This window comes from Muntiacus reevesi, chromosome 1 (genome assembly GCF_963930625.1).
Source record: "Muntiacus reevesi chromosome 1, mMunRee1.1, whole genome shotgun sequence".
NCBI lineage: Eukaryota > Metazoa > Chordata > Mammalia > Artiodactyla > Cervidae > Muntiacus > Muntiacus reevesi.
In genome coordinates, this window is record NC_089249.1 from 127,600,613 (window position 1) to 127,619,732 (window position 19,120).

The 19,120-nt window shown below is 37.6% G+C and overlaps 1 protein-coding gene across 2 annotated transcripts in view; it reads right to left on the bottom strand.

Annotated features, from left to right (window-relative positions):
* The window catches only part of AK5 (adenylate kinase 5), a 258,098-nt gene that overhangs the window by 228,635 nt on the left and 10,343 nt on the right, over positions 1-19,120 (bottom strand). The window contains exons 3-5 of one of the 2 annotated variants that reach the window (XM_065910763.1): positions 17,894-17,989; positions 13,796-13,965; positions 13,586-13,699 (exon numbers count right to left, since the gene is read on the bottom strand). In XM_065910763.1, the coding sequence (XP_065766835.1) occupies positions 13,586-13,699; positions 13,796-13,965; positions 17,894-17,989 (380 nt within the window). Of the gene's footprint in view, positions 1-13,585; positions 13,700-13,795; positions 13,966-17,893; positions 18,062-19,120 lie in introns of both variants that reach the window. The other variant, XM_065910756.1, reaches the window with a different exon arrangement.

Below are 19,120 nucleotides of genomic sequence, written 5' to 3' on the forward strand. Positions count from 1 at the left end.
TAAAATAAATATTCCCAAGCAATGGTGAAAGGTAGGGTATCTTGAGGGTGATTTAAAGTCCCCTCCACATTACCTCCTTCACTTGACCACTCACTCTACTACAACCCAAGTGAAAATGCTTCAGTCTCTGTTTTTACTAAGTATCAACACTTTAACTGGGCTTCCCAGATGGTGCTAGTGGTAAAGAACCCACCTGCCAATGCATGAGACATAAGAGATGCCAGTTCGATCCCTGGGTCAGGAAGATCCCCTGGAGGAGGGCATGACAACTCACTCCAGAATACCTGCCTGGAGAATCCCATGGACAGAGGAGCCTGGCGGGCTATACTTCATGGGCTTGCAAAGAGTTGGACATGACTGAAGTGACTTAGCACGCAGTACTTTAACTATGAACATCACACTTAAAAACAAGCCACGGTGAACTGTTACTTTAAACAAGAGTTCGAATTTGCATTAAAGAAGCCATTTCTTCAGTTATTCTGCTAAAGATCTCTGATGAAGCAGATATACTTCATCCCCTAGTCTCTGATTCCTCAAGCAGGATGAAAGCATCCCAGAAGATGGATTAAGATGGTGAACTGGAGTGCAGGAAGAAAGGTTAGACAACCAGTTTAAATCGATTGTTTAAATTTGACAAGTGGGAGAAATTAAGCTTCATAAATATTTAATATATAGACTGACAGTGTGGCTCCCACTAAGTCAGATGGCCATATGTCGCCTATGGAGGGACTATATGTCTTTGTGAGGTCTGTGTGTGTGTGTGTGTGACAAAACAACAATTAAAAGCAGCCACAGTTGAGGCGAGGGAAGGACCATGAGGAGGGCCTGGCACGATGAGGCACAGACGCCAGTGCCTTCTAAGGGCCGGGATGGTGATGCAGAGGCAAGCGACCTGCTGGGGTGGGAGTCGGGACTGCTCTGAACTGAGAAGCGCCCGCGTTGTCTCCTGCCAGCAGAGCTACCTAGATATAGGAATATGGACCGGGAGCTACAAACCTCCACGTTTTCAGACAAGGCAGAAGCAAGCTTTTCACTATGCAACCTTCCAATTTTAGAATTTGATGCACTTAAAAAAAATTGTCTGAAGCCTTTGATTCAGCCTGAGCGCTTCCGGTTTGTGGTCTCAAGTGGACAGAAAGCTAATGGTTTCAAATATTTGTATCCCCTCCCTAGGAATCTTAACTCTGTCTTCACTTGCCGGTGGCTTTGGGCAAGTTATTTAACTTGTCTGAACTTCAGTTTCCTTACCTTCCATAACACTAATATTTATTTTCCAACCAACAAACATCTAATGGAACTTGATATACTAAAGGCATGTGCTAACTTAGGGCAGGGATGGGGGTCACGGGGTGACGGTGGTAAGAGAGGAGGAAGAATGGAAGGAGGTTTACAGCGTAAATGAGACAAAGAACGGAGTGGACTCCTGTCTGTGGGGAGAGACAGACAGATACACATACAAAAGCAAACACTAATTCCATAAAGATCAGTTGAGCACTAAGAAGAATTGGTTAGAAGAAAGGCAGCACGTACATAATAGTAGCAAAATTAAAGCTAACAAAAAATGTGTAAGACTTTTCTATGGAAAACTATAACACTTTACTTATTGAAGAACGTGAAACAAGACTTGAATGAATGGAGTGATAAGGCAATGTTCATAGATGAGAAAATAGCTCTCCAAACATTAGTCTCTATATAATATAATCTATGTTGAAATTCAAATAAAAATCTCTACAGTGTTTAACTAGGCTGACAAGTTGATTCTAAAATCCATAAAGAAAAATAAACGGATAAGTGTGGCCAACTTAGAACAGAAGAAGGATGTCCTCCAAGCGTGAGGGTATAATTTAGAGTTCCTATAACTGAACTGAGGTCTCCTGTGCTGCGGGCAGATTCTTTACCATATGAGCCACAGGGGAAGCTCCAACTGAAATCATGATATTGATGCAGCAATACCTTAACAGACAAAACAAATGAGGAGAGAAGTCATGTAGCAGACCCAAGTCTACACAGGAAGAAATCATTTCAGTCAGAAAAAGATACACTAGTTAGCACATGATTTTTGGAACACTGGATACATTTTTCATTTTCATTTAAAACATAAAATAAAATTCTATCTCTACTCACACTATGTGCAACAATTAATGCAGATAGAATAAATACTTGGACCTTCTAAACAAAACTAAAAATAGCTAGAAAAATATAGAATATTTTTGAGACTATAGGGAATGCTTTCTTAAGATCTAAATGCAAAAACCAAAAGGAAAATAATAAGAAATTTACCATATTAAAATGTAAAACTTCCACAAGACAAAATATAGGACATGATTTTGTATATGTTTTAATCATAATTCAGAAAAAGTGGAGGAAAATATGATCAAGATATATAGCAAAGAATTAGTGTCATGAAGGTCCAAATCACTAGTTAAAAACTCAAGTAATCCAAAGGACTAAGGTCATGTTTAGACAATTCTAAAAAGAGGAGATGTATATGGTCAATAAATACAGTTTTTCAGATTTTCTAGTTTACTAGTGGTTGGGAGAATACAAATTAAAACAGCAATATAGAAACATTTCTAATCTATCAACTAATCTAAAATAAAATTTGAAACTAAGTACTGGTGAGATCAAGGAGATAGGAAAGAAGTAATCATAAATTTATATAATCAAATTTTAATAATATATTAGCAAAAATTAAAATATAGATTTAAAGCCACACACACACACACACACACACACACACACACACAGAGACTTCCCTCTGTCCTAGAAAGCCCATTTCTAGAACTATTCCTGAGAGATCTTTTTGAGATATGCAAAGGAAAATGTTTGCAAGAATGTTGATCACAGTGCTCTTGGTAACAGCAGTAATTATAAAAGCAACCAGAAATTCCACTACTAAAATATGATGCATTTATAGAATATAACATCATTAAACAGTTATAAGAGTGAGCTTGATCTATATGTACCAAAACAGATCTCAAAGACAGAATGTATGAGGAAAAACAGCAAGTTATAGGATGATATAAATAGCACTGGGGAAATTGCGGGAGCAGGTCACTGCAAGAATAGAAAACAGTCCAGCGTGGTGTGGAAAGTGCATGTACATACATAAAATTGGAGAATTAGCTGGGGTCAAAGAGTTGAATATCTTGTTAATTACTGTCATTTAAAAAATAAAAAAGATTTAGTGTAAATGGTCCACCTTCATTTTCAATAATAGCACCCCAGAATTCTTGGTTTCAGCTTTACTGTGCGGTTAATGAATCCTCAGTACAGAAATCAAGCTTTTTTTCCGCCCCACTCCTAGCTCATGGAATATGAAATTCTATAACCTTTAAAAACCACCTTGCATTGGTTCTGACTGTGGACTCCAAACTGTCTATTGAAATCTTGGCTATGCAGTGAGTTTGGTTGGTGATGAAAAGATCTGAGATTTCCCATTCTTGCCTATCTTGATTCCTTTCCCCTCTCCAGTCTGTTACCTCTTTCCAGCAATCAGGCCAAAGGTAAGCAGAGTTGTCTCAAATCGGAAGGAACTAGCATAAAATGCAAGGAGAACCTGGGCTACACCATGGCGACAAGACAGTCTCCATTTCCTGCTTCAAATGGCAGGTCTGAGGGCTGGACGAGGGAGGCAATGTGGGCTGAGGAGGAAGAGCAGGAAGGAGATTCGGGGCCACATATGCCGTTTGTGATGGAAAGTGCGGGCTGTCTCTCAAACCTGTTTTCCCTGCTTCCACAATAACAGCTCTGAAGCCAGGCCCATGACTGACCATGTGACTCCATGTCCCAACCTTCCTGGCAGTTAGGATGTAGCCATGTGATCTAAGTTCTCATCAACGGGCGGTGAGAATGGTGGTGTGCTGCCTTGGGGTCTGGGACATAAGCAGTTGAACTCGGACCTTCTCCACTCTACTGCCTCTTTCAACCATCTGGAAGTAACCGTGGCAGCGACCTAGTGACCCAGCTTTCACCACACAGTTGTCAACCATGTCCCAGTGCAGTAGTTAAAAAAGCATGCTCTCGAGACCCATGGGGATTGCTGAGGTCCTTTTAGGGGAGAATACAGGTCAAAACTCTTTTTATACTAATGTTGAGAAACTGTGCCTTTTTACTTTCATTCTCCAACAAATGTACAGGAGTTTCCCAGTGGCTACAGTAAGTGTGTTATCATAGCAGTGGGACTGCAAAAGCAGATATAAGAACCCAGCTCTATTTTATCAAGCTACAATTTTAAGAAATTTTCAGAAATGGAAAGCAATGCTTCTCATATCACTATTTTTTTTTAATTTTGGAAAATATGATTATTTTTCACAAAAATGTGTTATCTCTGTTAACCTGCATGGATTTATTGTTATTTTTAAATGGCTTAATATTTAAAGATTTCAGTTTTAATTTCTCAAATGCTAAATGTCAACAGATATAGTCCATGTAAATGAAAGTTTTTTGAATTCGTTAATAATTTTTAGAAGTGTTAAAGGGTCTTAATCAAACCAAAGCAAACCAAAACAAATTAAAAAATGAGAACCACTGCTCTAGGGGCTGGAGGAGTAATAACTTAGAAAAAAAACCGCATCTGTGAATGAATGTGAAGAATAAAGCTGTGAATGAATGAAGACCCTCTTTCATGGAAAGGCTGTCACATACAAGAGAAATAAGGTTGTATTGTGCCATCATGTCTTTTAATTATAGCAAATACAGAAATAGAAAGATGAGTAGGACACTACTATAGCAAAAACTAAAATATATGGAATTGGTTTTCTTGGTCAGTAAAGGCACAGATATTTTAGACTGGAAGTTGATGACCCTTATGACGCTATTGCAAAATAATTGGAGTCACTACTGTGATAACTTCAAAGGCAGACCACGTTCCTATGGAGCCCACGGCTAGAGAAGAAAATGCTAAAAAGAGCTAGAATGTTAGTGTGTGTTCACTGTTCTCTGTTGAGTTTCACAACATATAAATAGAAATAGATAAGCCTAAGAAAGTACTGACTGTACAGAGCTTCTCTATCTTCGGCTGCAAAGAATATAATCAATCTGATTTTGGTACTGACCATCTGGTGATATCCATGTGTAGAACTATCTCTTGTGTTGTTGGAAGAGGTTGTTTGTTTGCTATGATCAGTCAGAAAAAACAAGACCAGGAGCTGACTGTGGCTTAAATCATGAACTCATTATTACAAAATTCAGACTTAAATTGAAGAAAGCAGGGAAAACCACTAGACCATTCAGGTATGACCTAAATCAAATGCCTTATGATTATACAGTGGAAGTGACAAATAGATTCAAGGGATGAGATCTGATAGATAGAGTGCCTGAAGAACTATGTATGGAGGTTTATAACATTGTACATGAGGTAGTAATCAAAATCATCCCCAAGAAGAATGCAAAAAGGCAAAATGGTTGTCTGAGGAGGCCTTACAAATAGCTGAGAAAAGGAGAGAAGTGAAAGGTAAAGGAGAAAATGAAAGAGATATCCATCTAAATTCAGAGGCTTCCCAAGTGATCAGTGTAAAGAAACAGAGGAAACCAATAGAATGGGAAAGACTAGAGATCTCTTCAAGAAAATTAGAGATACCAAGGGAACATTTTCATGCAAAGATGGGCACAGTAAAGGGTAAAAATGGTATGGACCTAACAGAAGCAGAAGATATTAAGAAGACGTGGAAAGAATATACTGAAGAACTGTACAAAAAAGATCTTAATGACACAGATAACCATGATGGTGTGATCACCCACCTAGAGCCAGACATCCTAGAATGCAAAGTCAGGTGGGTCTTAGGAAGCATCACTACGAACAAAGCTAGTAGAGGTGATGGAATGCCTTGAGCTATTTCAAATCCTAAAAGATGATGCTGTGAAAGGGCTGAACTCAATATGCCAGCAAATTTGAAAACTCAGCAGTGGACATGGGACTAGAAAAGGTCAGTTTTCATTCCAATCCCAAAGAAAGGCAATGCCAAAGAATGTTCAAACTATTGCACCATAGAACTCATTTCGCATGCTAGCAAAATAATGCTGAAAATTCTCCAAGTTAGGCTTCAACAGTACTTAAATCGAGAACTTGCAGAAGTTCAAGCTGGATTTAAAAAAGGCAGAGGAACCAGAGACGAAATTGACAACATCCGTTGGATCAGAGAAAAAGCAAGAGAATTCCAGAAAAACATCAACTTCTGCTTCGCTGATGACATTAAAGCCTTTGACTGTGTGGGTCACAACAAACTGTGGGAAGTTCTTCAAGAGGTTGAAATATCAGACCACCTTATCTGCCTCCTGAGAAATCTGTAGGCAGGTCAAGAAGCAACACTTAGAACCGGACATGGAACAACAGACTGGTTCCAAATTGGGAAAGGAGTATGTTTGGCTATATACTGTCACCTGGCTTATTTAACTTATATGCAGAATACATCATATGAAAAGCTGGGCTGGACGAAGCACAAGCAGGAATCAAGATTGCCAGGAGAAATATCAATAACCTCCCATACGCAGATGACACTACCCTATGGCAGAAAGCGAAGAGGAACTAAAGAGCCTCTTGATGAAAGTGAAAGAGGAGAGTTTAAAGGCTGGCTTAAAACTTGCCATTCAAAAAAAGAAGATCATGGCATCTGGTCCCATCTTTTCACAGCAAATAGATGGGGAAACAATGGAAGCAGTGAGAAACTTTATTTTCTTGGGTTCCAAAATCACTGCATATGGTAACTGCAGCCATGAAATTAAGATGTTTGCTCCTTGGAAGAAAAGCTATGAGAAAGCATATTAAAAGCATTTTAAAAAGCAGAGACAATACTTTGCTGACAAAGGTCTATCTAGTCAAAGCTATGGTTTTTCCAGTAGTCATGTATGGATGTGAGAGTTGGACCATAAAAAAACTGAGTGCCAAAGATTTGATGCTTTTGAACCATGGTACTGGAGAAGGCAACAGAGAGTTGTTTGAGATTCCCTTGGACAGCAAGGAGATCAAACCAGTCAATCTTAAAGGAAATCAATCTGAATATTCATTGGAAGGACTGATGCTGAAGCTCTAATACTTTGACCACCTAATTTAAAGAATTGACTGATTGGAAAAGAGTCTGATGCTGGGAAATATTGAAGGCGGTAGGAGAAGGGATGGCAGAGGATTAAATGGTTGGATGGCATCACTGACTCAATGGACATGAGTTTCAGCAAGCTCTAGGAGTTGGTGATGGACAGGGAAGACTGCTGTGTTGCAGTCCACAGGGTTACAAAGAGTTGGACATGACTGAGTGACTGAACTGACTGAAGAAAGTACTGACCAATTTGCAAGCAGAAAAAGAGAAAAGAAAGCATCCAGTAATTTAAGACCTCACAAGATTGAAAAAGGCAACTGTTTCCAAACCACTAGACAACAGGGACAAACACTAAGTATATATTTTTATTTTATCATACTCCTCAAAGTTTATTTTTAGCCAGCTTTTTTTTTTTCTTTACTGCACATGTGAGCATGAATAAACACACATGCAGGTAGTTTCCCCCAAGACTTCCTCACAAGTCCAGAGCATAAGAAGAGATGGATTTCTGACATCATCTATATATACTAGTGATGGTAAGACCATAACAAAAAGACCTAACACTTAAGTGATCAAGGAAGTGTATTTTTTTTTCTTATAGAGAATAATGTCAATGAAAACAGTCCAGATTGGCTGAACAGCTTTTCTCCTTGGGATCATTTAGGTTTGCTCCAAGTTGTTGTTCTGCCACCTCCTAGGACATGTCATCGTCTGTATGGTCAAAGCAGGGTTGCCATCACATATGGGTTCCAGCTGGCATGTAGGAGAAGGGAATGTGAAGGTCTGAAGAGCCAGATTTGGGAAGTGGTATCCATCACTTCTGCTCACATGATGTTGTTGAGAATTTAGATGTGTTGTAATTGCAAGGCAGCCCGGGAAATATAGCCAGTTCTATGACTGTGGAAGGGTTTAAGAACTGATTATCAGCTGCTTTGCAAGTTTGCCCCTCCAACCATCCAAATGTCTGCAGGCTCCCTTCTTCCCACACAGAATGTACTCACTCACTCCCCAAAGAAAACAGCCCAGATCCGCATCATCTAGTCCAAAAGTCAAGAATCTCTACTTGATATTCAGTTCTCTCCATTCCATCCAGATTGGACTCTTCATCATGGTCACCTGTAAACATCAAGTTATCTAACCTCCCTGCTAGCAATAAACATGGAGGAGCAAGACCAGAAGAAGTGAAATAAAGGCTCCTACTCGGGAAAGGGAATTTGGACAATGTAAATGGTAGTCCCTGAACCACAGCAAATAAATCCTTTGAGGCAGGGATTGTTGTTGCTAAAGGACTCCCAGTAACAACGACCTCCTTCCAAAAATAGGGACCCACCCCTGAGGCAAAACAGAGACTAAGGATGTTACCTTTCTGCCCAAGCCTGTTGTTGTATATGGTCTCAAGTAACTGCCATCAAAATGAGAAAACAAACAAAGCAACTTAATATCTACATCCAGAATAAAACTTTGAATATAGTTACAGGTACATGGAACTAACCAGCAGCAAAAAGGGCAGGAACCCATCAAATTTTTGAGAAAATGGTTTTTACCAAAGCAACTATCAGCCTAGTCAAAAAAAACTTGTGTAGTTTTCACACTTAAAATAGCTCCTAAAGAGGGCATGAAGTGAAAGTGAAGTCGCTCAGTCGTGTCCGACTCTTTGCGACCCCATGGACGGTAGCCTACCAGGCTCTGCTGTCCATGGGATTTTCCAGGCAAGAAAACTGGAGTGGGCTGCCATTTCCTTCCTTCTCCAGGGAAATAGGGCATAGTCTCCAACAAATTATTTTGATGTGACCAGGCAGAAAATAGACAATACAGAGAACTTCTCATAGGGCCATGGGCCTCAGAAGAGAACAGGCAAAGAGTTACTCACTGAGAGAGAACACAGTTAGTGATGGGCCAGCCCAGGAAATAACTCCACTCTCAAGGGCAAGGACCCTTGGCAATCCCTGCCTCAAAGGATTTATTTGCTGTGGTTCAGGGACTACCATTTACATTGTCCAAATTCCCTTTCCTGAGTAGGAGCCTTTATTTCACTTCTTCTGGTCTTGCTCCTCCATGTTTATTGCTAGCAGGGAGGTTAGATAACTTGATGTTTACAGGTGACCATGATGAAGAGTCCAATCTGGATGGAATGGAGAGAACTGAATATCAAGTAGAGATTCTTGACTTTTGGACTAGATGATGCGGATCTGGGCTGTTTTCTTTGGGGAGTGAGTGAGTACATTCTGTGTGGGAAGAAGGGAGCCTGCAGACATTTGGATGGTTGGAGGGGCAAACTTGCAAAGCAGCTGATAATCAGTTCTTAAACCCTTCCACAGTCATAGAACTGGCTATATTTCCCGGGCTGCCTTGCAATTACAACACATCTAAATTCTCAACAACATCATGTGAGCAGAAGTGATGGATACCGCTTCCCAAATCTGGCTCTTCAGACCTTCACATTCCCTTCTCCTTACATGCCAGCTGGAACCCATATGTGATGGCAACCCTGCTTTGACCATACAGACGATGACATGTCCTAGGAGGTGGCAGAACAACAACTTGGAGCAAACCTAAATGATCCCAAGGAGAAAAGCTGTTCAGCCAATCTGGACTGTTTTCATTGACATTATTCTCTATAAGAAAAAAAAATACACTTCCTTGATCACTTAAGTGTTAGGTCTTCTTGTTACAATGGTCTTACCATCACTAGTATATATAGTTGATGTCAGAAATCCATCTCTTCTTATGCTCTGGACTTGTGAGGAAGTTTTGGGGGAAACTACCTGCATGTGTGTTTATTCATGCTTACATGTGCAGTAAAGAAAAAAAAAAGCTGGTTAAAAATAAACTTTGAGGAGTATGATAAAATAAAAATATATACTTAGTGTTTGTCCCTGACTCCTAGCCCAGAGTTTCTAAAACACTTAGAATTTCCTGAGTAACAGCAGTGTCTTTTGTTGTTCATAATTAGCACCTGCTGACTACACTTGAGACTAGGCTAATGAGTGACTCAGGGCGGGGCCCTAGGGAGCATTATGATGGTGGCTGGTTGGCAGAAAGACCTAAGATGAGACGAAAAGGTGGAACTCTCAGCCCCGCTCCCCAGCCTCCAGGAACAGGAAGGGATTTGAGACGGGCTTATAAAAACTCTCCAGCAATGACGTTTGGGGAGCTCTTGTCTTGGTGAACACACCCTTGTGCCGGAAGGGTCATGCACCCACAGCAAGGCCTCCACCACCAACCCCATGCATCGCCTTTCGCATCTCTTCTGTTCGGCTGTTCCTGAGTTATGTTCTTTGTAATAAACTGGTCAATGTAAGTAAAGCATTCTCCTTATTTCTGTGAGTCAGTCCAGTGAGTTACCAAACTTGAAGAGGATGCTGTAGAAATCTCCAAATTTAGAGCCGGGTGGACAGAATATAGGGGACTCTCGGAATTTTGAATGATGTCTGAAGTGGCGGGCAGTCACGTGGGACTGAGCCTGAACCTGTAGGGTCTGCATTGACTCTGGATATTTAGTGTCAGAGTTGAATTCAATTCTTGGACATCTAGTTGGTGTCAGAGGATTGGCGAATTGGTGTGGAAACTTGCCACAGATTTGGTGTCAGAAATGGTACCAGAAAAAAGACACCCCAGGAGATTAAGCCTACATAGGGTGTGGAGGGATAGGGGCTGACTCGAACATTTGCTCTACCTAAACACTGCAGTTTTGCCTCTGTCTCTCTGACCTCCTGCAGATTGGCAACAGAGGCACCAACCTCAGGCACCACTGGACTGCCAGCAGGAGGCAAGAAACTGGAACAGTGCCAACCTAAGAAAGTGTTACCTTGGACTTTTCTAGCCTCAGAAGTGTGGTTGAAAACAGTAAATGCACTGCTTATCCTACAGATAGCAGACCATCTTATGGAACTTGGCAACACATGTCCCCAAAGTGATACTGTGACCTTTCACCTGCTGTTGTGAATGGTCATCACTCCAGCCCAGGCTCTGGAAGACATAGCTGCTGGACAGTCATGCATTTCTGCCTCTTCCCCACCACCTGCCCTGCTGCAAGCAACACTAGGAAGAATTCCAGGATTCTGCGACATCACTTTAGGTTTCTGTGCCTGAACTAGGCCCAAGCTGGGGATAGCAGACATATGTTAAACTGAATGAGAAGCTGAAGTTTTGATTTACATTGGGCTGAGCTTTTTTTTTTTTTAATTAAAATTTTTCTGGCTTTATTGAGATGTAATTGTGGACAGGGTTTTTTAATACCTGAAAATGAAACTGTTAGTATTTTAAAGTGAGCAGGAAAACTATAGGATCTGCCTGTTTAGGATCCTGTATAGGATCCAGGGAAGAAGCGAGAGACACATAGCATATTTGAAAGGCAATAGACAAAGCAAATCATGTAGTCTTCTGCTTGTAGTTGCCAAGTGCATTTTATTCAACGTATAATGTGAATCAGGTTTGGGTGTGAACTCCTGCCTACTTGGCTATCATGCTTCCACCATAACCATGAATCAGTGGAATGGCTGATGAGGTCCCTGTTTTCAACAGCAATATAATTTGGCAACAATAGCAATAACAAAAATTTGATTTTTTCCTAAAGTTTTTCCCTCTTCAAGGTCAGAGCAATTAGAACTAAACCCTTAAGCTCAGTAAGCATCAGAGATTCTGGAGGGAGAAATATGATCAGGAGAGAAAAATATTTCAGGACAATACACATTCCCAAAACAGTTAATGTGAGTATTCAGAGGTGGGCTTCCCAGGGAGCTCAGTGGTAAAGATTCCACCTACCAATGCAGGAGATGCAGGAGACACAGGTTGGGAAGATGCCCTGGAGAAAGGAATGGCAACCCACTCCAGTATTCTTGCCTGAGAAATCCCATGGACAGAGGTGCATGGTGGGCTACAGTCCATTGGGTCACAAAGAGTCAGACTGAGTGACTGAGCACACACACACACACATATTCAAAGGCAAGTTTCACGAAGCTATCTTCTGACCTTGAAACTGTCTAACTCCAGACTTCTTCTATATGAGACATAAATTGACAACTTATTTCACTCAGTCCTCTTTGATATAATATCTGTCATATATTAAAAGCTTCTCTAAATAAGCAAAAGATAAACAACTTTGTAGAAAAATAGGCAAAGGAAAGCAGGTATTCACACAAGGAAGAAATACAAATGGTCAATAAGTATCTGAAAAACTACTTAACCTCAGTAATAACTAAAGAAATATAAAACTAAAATACTGTTTCTTACTTACCAGGGTGGCAAAATTTTTAAATATAAATTATATCTGGTTGGAAAGGATCTGGGGAAATATACTGTTATTTACCATGAATGGGACTATAACTTGGAAAAGTCTTTTTGGAAAACAGTTGGGAAATAGCTATGAAAATTAAAACTGCATTTGCATATGAGCATGGACACATATCAATGTAAAAAGTGTGTAAAAGTGCAATGTGTGGGAAATGGCTTGGAAAGATATATAATAAGCTTAATGGTATTTCTATTTCTCAGGAGAGGACAGACAGTGGAATGGAAGAAGAGTATTAATGGAAATTTGCTTTTTACACCAAGACTTAAAATTTGCTGTGTGTGTGTGTTAGTCAGTTGTGTCTGATTTTTTGAGACATCATGGATTGTAGCCTGCCAGGAACTTCTGTCCATGGAATTTTCCAGGCAAGAATACTGGAGTGGGTAGCCATTCCCTTCTCCAGGGGGTCTTCTTGACCCAGGGACCAAACCCAGGTCTCCTGCATTGCATTCTTTACCATCTAAGCCACCAGGGAAGACCTAATAATCGTTATTTTTGTAATTAAAATTTTTGAATGAAAAATTAGTCACACTAGCTTTTCAAAGTCAAATAGTTAAATATATAAGGAAACAAAATATTTTAATTGATTTATTTCCCTTTAAAATAGGTTGTTGAGTATTGAGCAGGCATAGTCTGCTCAAATTTAAGTAAGTTTTGGAAAACTGAACCATAAACCATACCTTGTTGTAGGTAGGGTGATATTTTACAACCCTGGGCTGTACTGATCATGGTTTGTTTGTTTTTTAATTAATTAACTAATTTGGCCACACCAAATAAGTCTTAATTGCAGCACATGGGATCCTTGATCTTGGTTTCTGCATGCAGGATCTACTTAGTTACAGCATGTGGGATGCGATTACCCAACCAGAGATTGAAACCAGTCCTCCTGCATTGGGAATGTGGAGTCTTAGCCACTGGACCACCAGAGAAATCCCTAAACAAGGCTTGTTTTAAGCAATTAAAGATTAAAAATACAACCTTATGGAAAGTATTGAAATAAGGCTAGAGAGATTTTCATTTTTAAATAAAAAATCATGAACTCTATTATTAGTTATCTTTTCTTCTTGGCAGAGTCTGTCTTCAATTTTTAAGCACGTGTGCCAAAGAAATGGCCTTCTGCCAACCCAAATTTATGTCCTTGTTCATTTTCAGGCCAAATTCATTCCAAATAACAGCAAGTCTTTCAAGAAATGTATATATTTTTAATATCAAAGATTTAAACGAAAAAAAAATTATTGAAAATATAAAGCGACAGTCTTACTTGGTCCTCAAAAGATAGCGCCTGAGCGACGTCTCTCGGAAATCCATCAATAACAATGCCCACTTCATCAGGCATTTGCATCAATTTTTGTTTTATCTCTGTAATTGTTGTTTCCTTTTTTTTAAGAAAAAAGATGAAAAACCACAGTTAAACTTACACTGACAACTAGTAGAAGAATCTTTGCAGAACAGAAGCAAATTATAACAGTACCTGTGGGGCCAGTTCTCCAGTTGTAATTATTTTGGCAATAAGACTCCATTTCCTATTGCTGCTGGTACTGTGGATCTTCTTCCTTAATAATTCTCCTACTGAAATGTACTGAAACCCATAACGTTCTGCGATTTTCAAACTCTGAGTGCCTTTTCCACTTCCTGGACCACCTGTCATTTAAAACAAGCAAAACTGTGACCTTCTGATACAATAAGAAATCCCTTTTTATACAGCTATTGTCTTCATCTTGAGATGAAGAGTCTAGACCAGCAACCAGTGTGGGAACTATTCTACTTGTTTGTGACATTCTCAGAGCTACCTCTGAATGCAGAGAAAGTGTGGATTTTGTCAAGGAAAGGGTAGAACTGTCATGATCAACTTATTAAATGGAAGAGACCTTTTTTCCTTCACCAATTTTAGTAAACAACTAATTTTAAAAGTTGAATAATGCAACTGAAACCGCTTCCATTTTTTTCTGTGTAAGCTCTAACACTTTTATCCTCTGTAATAAAAAAAAAATCTGTGAGATATAAAAGACAATGATCAAAATGACAGAAATGTATTACACAACAATAGAGTTCAAGTGCAGTTTTGTGAAATGTAAAAATTAGTTTTAACCAAAAGTACAGCAATATTGACATGGCTTCTTTAAATTTTTCTTTGAACTGTCCAAGCATCTCTTTGTCTTATTGCCTTTAAATTCAAAAGAAGTTTAATGCAATAAATACGAAGAGTGAATGGAAGAGATCTTTAAGGTAGAAAAATTTCACAGAACTCATATTAATTTTGATTTTGTGACACATTAGCATGAAATAATCAATATTTTGCAACACAGATCAATACCAATAATTGGGAACTGCTATTTATTTTTTTAAAACATAAGCACCTAAATAATTATAAAATATATGCCTCAAATTTTATTTCCAAGTATTATAATATCTTAGTTAATTTATATTTTTAGAAAATCTAGATTAATTGGAATCTAAAGTCTGGGTAAATTTCAAAATAATGCACATAACAATCATCCCACTCTGATTTGTTATTTGTTGGCAATTATACAAATAAAATATTTTCAAATACTTAATCATAAATTATTGAGTGTAGACAGAATATCTTTAAAATATGCAATGAACTATTTTTGGTAATATTCACTGAAATATAATTCCAATTTGTTAAACCATATTGAAAATAAAAATTCAATAGAAAAGTGAGTTGATGGTCTCTTTACTAACTCCATTTACCAATTTTTGGGGGGTAGAAATCATTCTACATATCATTATTTAGTACATTTAAAAAAATTGTTGTTGCAAATAACATAAGCAAAAAAAAAAAATGGTGTTTGTTTTCACTTTGTTTTGGATTTTGTAGGAGAATTCTGAGTGAGTCAACTTGGTTGGTCAGGGCTTATTTTCTTTAAAAAATGTTTAACATCCAGAAGTCTAAGATCAGCTAGTATACTGAGATCCTTTTCTTAATCTCAATACCAAATACCATTCCTCGTAAAACTGACTTTTGTCTTTTCATTGCCTCATTAAACTTAGAAATTTATTGACATCTTTGACATTCTCTTGCTAAGAAGCTCTAAATCCAATCCTATTAGACTTACCATTAAACTATCATTAATACTATATTAAATTCATTACTGCCAAATGAAAAGCAAGTTTTGGTCTCAAATATTCATAGCTGCTTTTGGCCTATTAAATCATAGGCAAACCATGGACTGGCTTGAAGAAAAATAAATACATGACAACGTTGTCAACTAAGTCAGACTAATTTGACCCCTGAAGAATGAAAGTTATCTTTCATAAACTACACTTTTACACCTTTTTTAATCTTATGATCTCATAAGTCATCAAATTAAGACACCACAAGTTTCACTGAATTAAAAAAAAATTCAAACATGCTAAGAAAGTTATGGCACCTTCAAGATAAAATAGCTTTTTGTCAACTAATGGAGGCAACAGTAGACAACAAAAAATATGATTAGCATAATTGACAGAGAATAGCATTAATGTATTGGATGAATTTGATTACTGAAGCATCATAGCAAATTAATCTTATTTGCTTCTCCCTGAAACCAGAATAAGTTTAATTTGCTACATTTATTTAATTCCACCACTTATAAATACTAGGATCCATCTTACTCTTAGATTTTACAATTATGCTAACATAAGAAAGATTCATTAACATCTGTGCGAAGAAGGCTAGCTTAAAAAATTTTTTTTTGTATTGCCAGAAGGGTAATTTTGCTTATTTAGTTGTGGGTATCTATACTCCCCCACTCTTTGTCAGGATGGAGCTAATAAAAATTTGTAAGGTTCAGGTACAATTATTTTATAATTCCTCAAAAGTCATAAAATTGTCCCAATTTTCTCAGACAACCTAAGGTTTAATTCTTTTCTTCTCTTATCTCAGTCCTCTAAAAGTTATTTCCACTCACTGGTTCTGTTTCATTCTTATAACACATAAAATGTTATAACACATTGTGTAAGTCTAAAACCAAAATCACACCCTTGGGAAACTAGTTGATTTTATTCAGTAAAAAAGAACTGTGAAGTGGATGAGGTTTGAGCATTTGTATCTTCTCCACAGATCTTAGTTTACTGAAATATTTTAATCATTTTCATATAAAATTCACAGTGTACAAAAAATTCATATACATGCACTATTTTTACAACAGCAACTTGTATTACACCCTTTTCATGAACAATCAAGTTTTCATTTGTTTATCCTGATAATGATCACCAATACTACTAACAATAAGAAAAACAAAACTGAGAGAATATCTCATTATAAAATGATGAAATAATTTCCAACAATTCTTTACCTCTGGCTTTATCTTTTAGTAAAGCATTTCCTTGTCTTCTAGGTAAGAGCTCCAAAATTTTAAGCACATACACAAAAATTCCAGTTTCAAGAATAGATAGAGATTTATGGCATAATAGTTAGTGGCTGCCATAAACCATGAGAATATTTTGACATTTTAGAAAACTGATTTCTGTACTCTCATCCTACAATTATTATAAAAATCCAGGGCTAAATATATTTGCAACTTTATTTTCATTACACTTAAAGATGTACAAATGTCCCTCCTGCTAGTCTGGTAACTTGAATTCTTTTTCTTATGTTTATTGGCATGTTTTTTCTCAGTTGCCATCATCATTACATCTTTTGGGAACAGTATTTCTTTGCTTGGGGGCTGTATACATGTGGTCTTTGGCTAACAATTACTGACTAGAATAGCTTTGAATATCTCACACTAGATTTTTGCTTTTGGTCATCTTTGCGAAAGCTGAGTCAAATTGGAAAGTGAGACAATGATTACAAATGTTTCATGTTCACAGGTCTCTTCATAATTCTACAGCTTTTGAGGAAGCTAGAATTGCAAGGGTGGTCAAAAATGCATGTTGTAAAATTACTTAAGACATTTTCAATATCGATTCCTTGTGAAATGGCATCAGACTGATACTTTCATATTCAACATAAGATTCACAGTGGCGATTTAAAAAATTAACTATTATCCTTGTTATATTCACTAAAACTCAGATGTCACTTGCTGCGTAAAACATTGTTCTATTAGATTTGCTTGTCTAATAATATCAAACTTAGATTTTATTGTAGGTACCAGTATGTCATAAGGAAGATTCATTTATATGAATCTTTACCAACATATTATTATTATTTATTTTTTTGCTCAAAAGTTAAGTTAGTAAAAATTCAATTTGTTGAGTTAAAGGGAAAAAAACCACATCATGTTAGAACACTTCCAATAGATGCAATTACCTATGTTAAAAAGTAAGCAGATAAAAACCATGAGACAACAAATCTTGAAGAGGTCACTCATTTTCAATGACCAAGAATTTCTATGACATTGTAATGCGATTCTATAAAAGTGCAATAGGCATTAAGTATAACAATATTTTCTATTGAAAATGATGCTAAAAATATGTCTATCTACTGTCTCTCGAGTTTTTGTTTCTATTCTATTTATTATCCAACTAAGTATTTGCAAATATGGTGCATAGTTGACATAATTTTTGAAATATAAACATATAAACAAAGAGCAATAATATGAGAATTTTGCTTTCTGCCTCATACCTATGACAAGAATGATTTTTGGTCGAGGTCTAGTAGGATCAAAGACCTCATACTCCTCAATTAGTTCTGCAGTCTCAGAAAGGTCTGTGTCACTTTCTATGGAGAATTGATGGATTGGAGGGAGCCGATCATACCGCCGGTAAGGAAAGTTTGAATTTTCAGGCATTACTGCAAAAGAGTAAGATAACTTTGAAACGGAAAAAAAAAGCACAATAAAACATTTTATGCACTTGACCAATTAGTTGAAGAAGTTTTAGCAGTAAATGATTCTGATTGTTTTCAACTGATAGTAGATTCCTATCCCCTTAAGTGGTCAGCAAACTTTTCCTTAAAGGGTCGGATAGTCTCCACTTGGGGCTCTGAGGGACATAGAGTCTCATACTACAATTATCAATAGTTAGGAAAACAGTCTTAGACAATAAGTAAACAAATGGATGTGCTTGTGTTCCAATTAAACTTTGTTTATAAAAAACAAGCAGTAAGCCAGATTTGGCCCTCGGTTCACAGGCTGCCAACTTAGGCCCTAGAGGAACCTTCTTAAGTTTGCCCAGTCTTGCTTGGTAGTTCACGTATATCCTGTTCTCCGAAAATGGTGCTCCCTAGAGTCGTGTACTGCATACCTTCACAACTTTCTCAACCATATGCAGCTGCCCATGGAGGTGATGCTAACATTGTTTCATTTATCCATAAATATAGATATGCAGTCACTATGATTCAGGTACTATGATGTCATTCCGTGGAACAGCTTGGTGGCATAATGCACAAAAACTTAAGGTGTTGTTACAAGGCAGAGAGTAGCAAACATTTTCTACATTTGGAACATCTTTCATTGTCATTTAACTTTACTTTCCCAATATTTATTATCTTTAATCTCCTTGATTTAAAAATGTGACTATGAAGATTTAAATTTACATCTACAATAGCAACAAATATTTGCTATTTATTGTTAGACATGTTAGTGTGCTGAGGATGATTCAGTAGAAGAATAAAATAAGATGTAATCCTGTCCTCACAGAGCTTACAATATAGAGCTTACATGCTTATATTTGGTAGCAGTGTGTATACCAGATTTGTTAAGTGCTAAAATGAATATCTCTATGGTAAACACCATAGGAGTTCAATGAATGAGTAGGTCCATCTGGGCTGGAGTGGTATAAAAGAACTTGCAAAGGAGGTAGGACTTGAACTTTGAAAGACTAGAACAGGTGATGAAATATAGAAAGCATT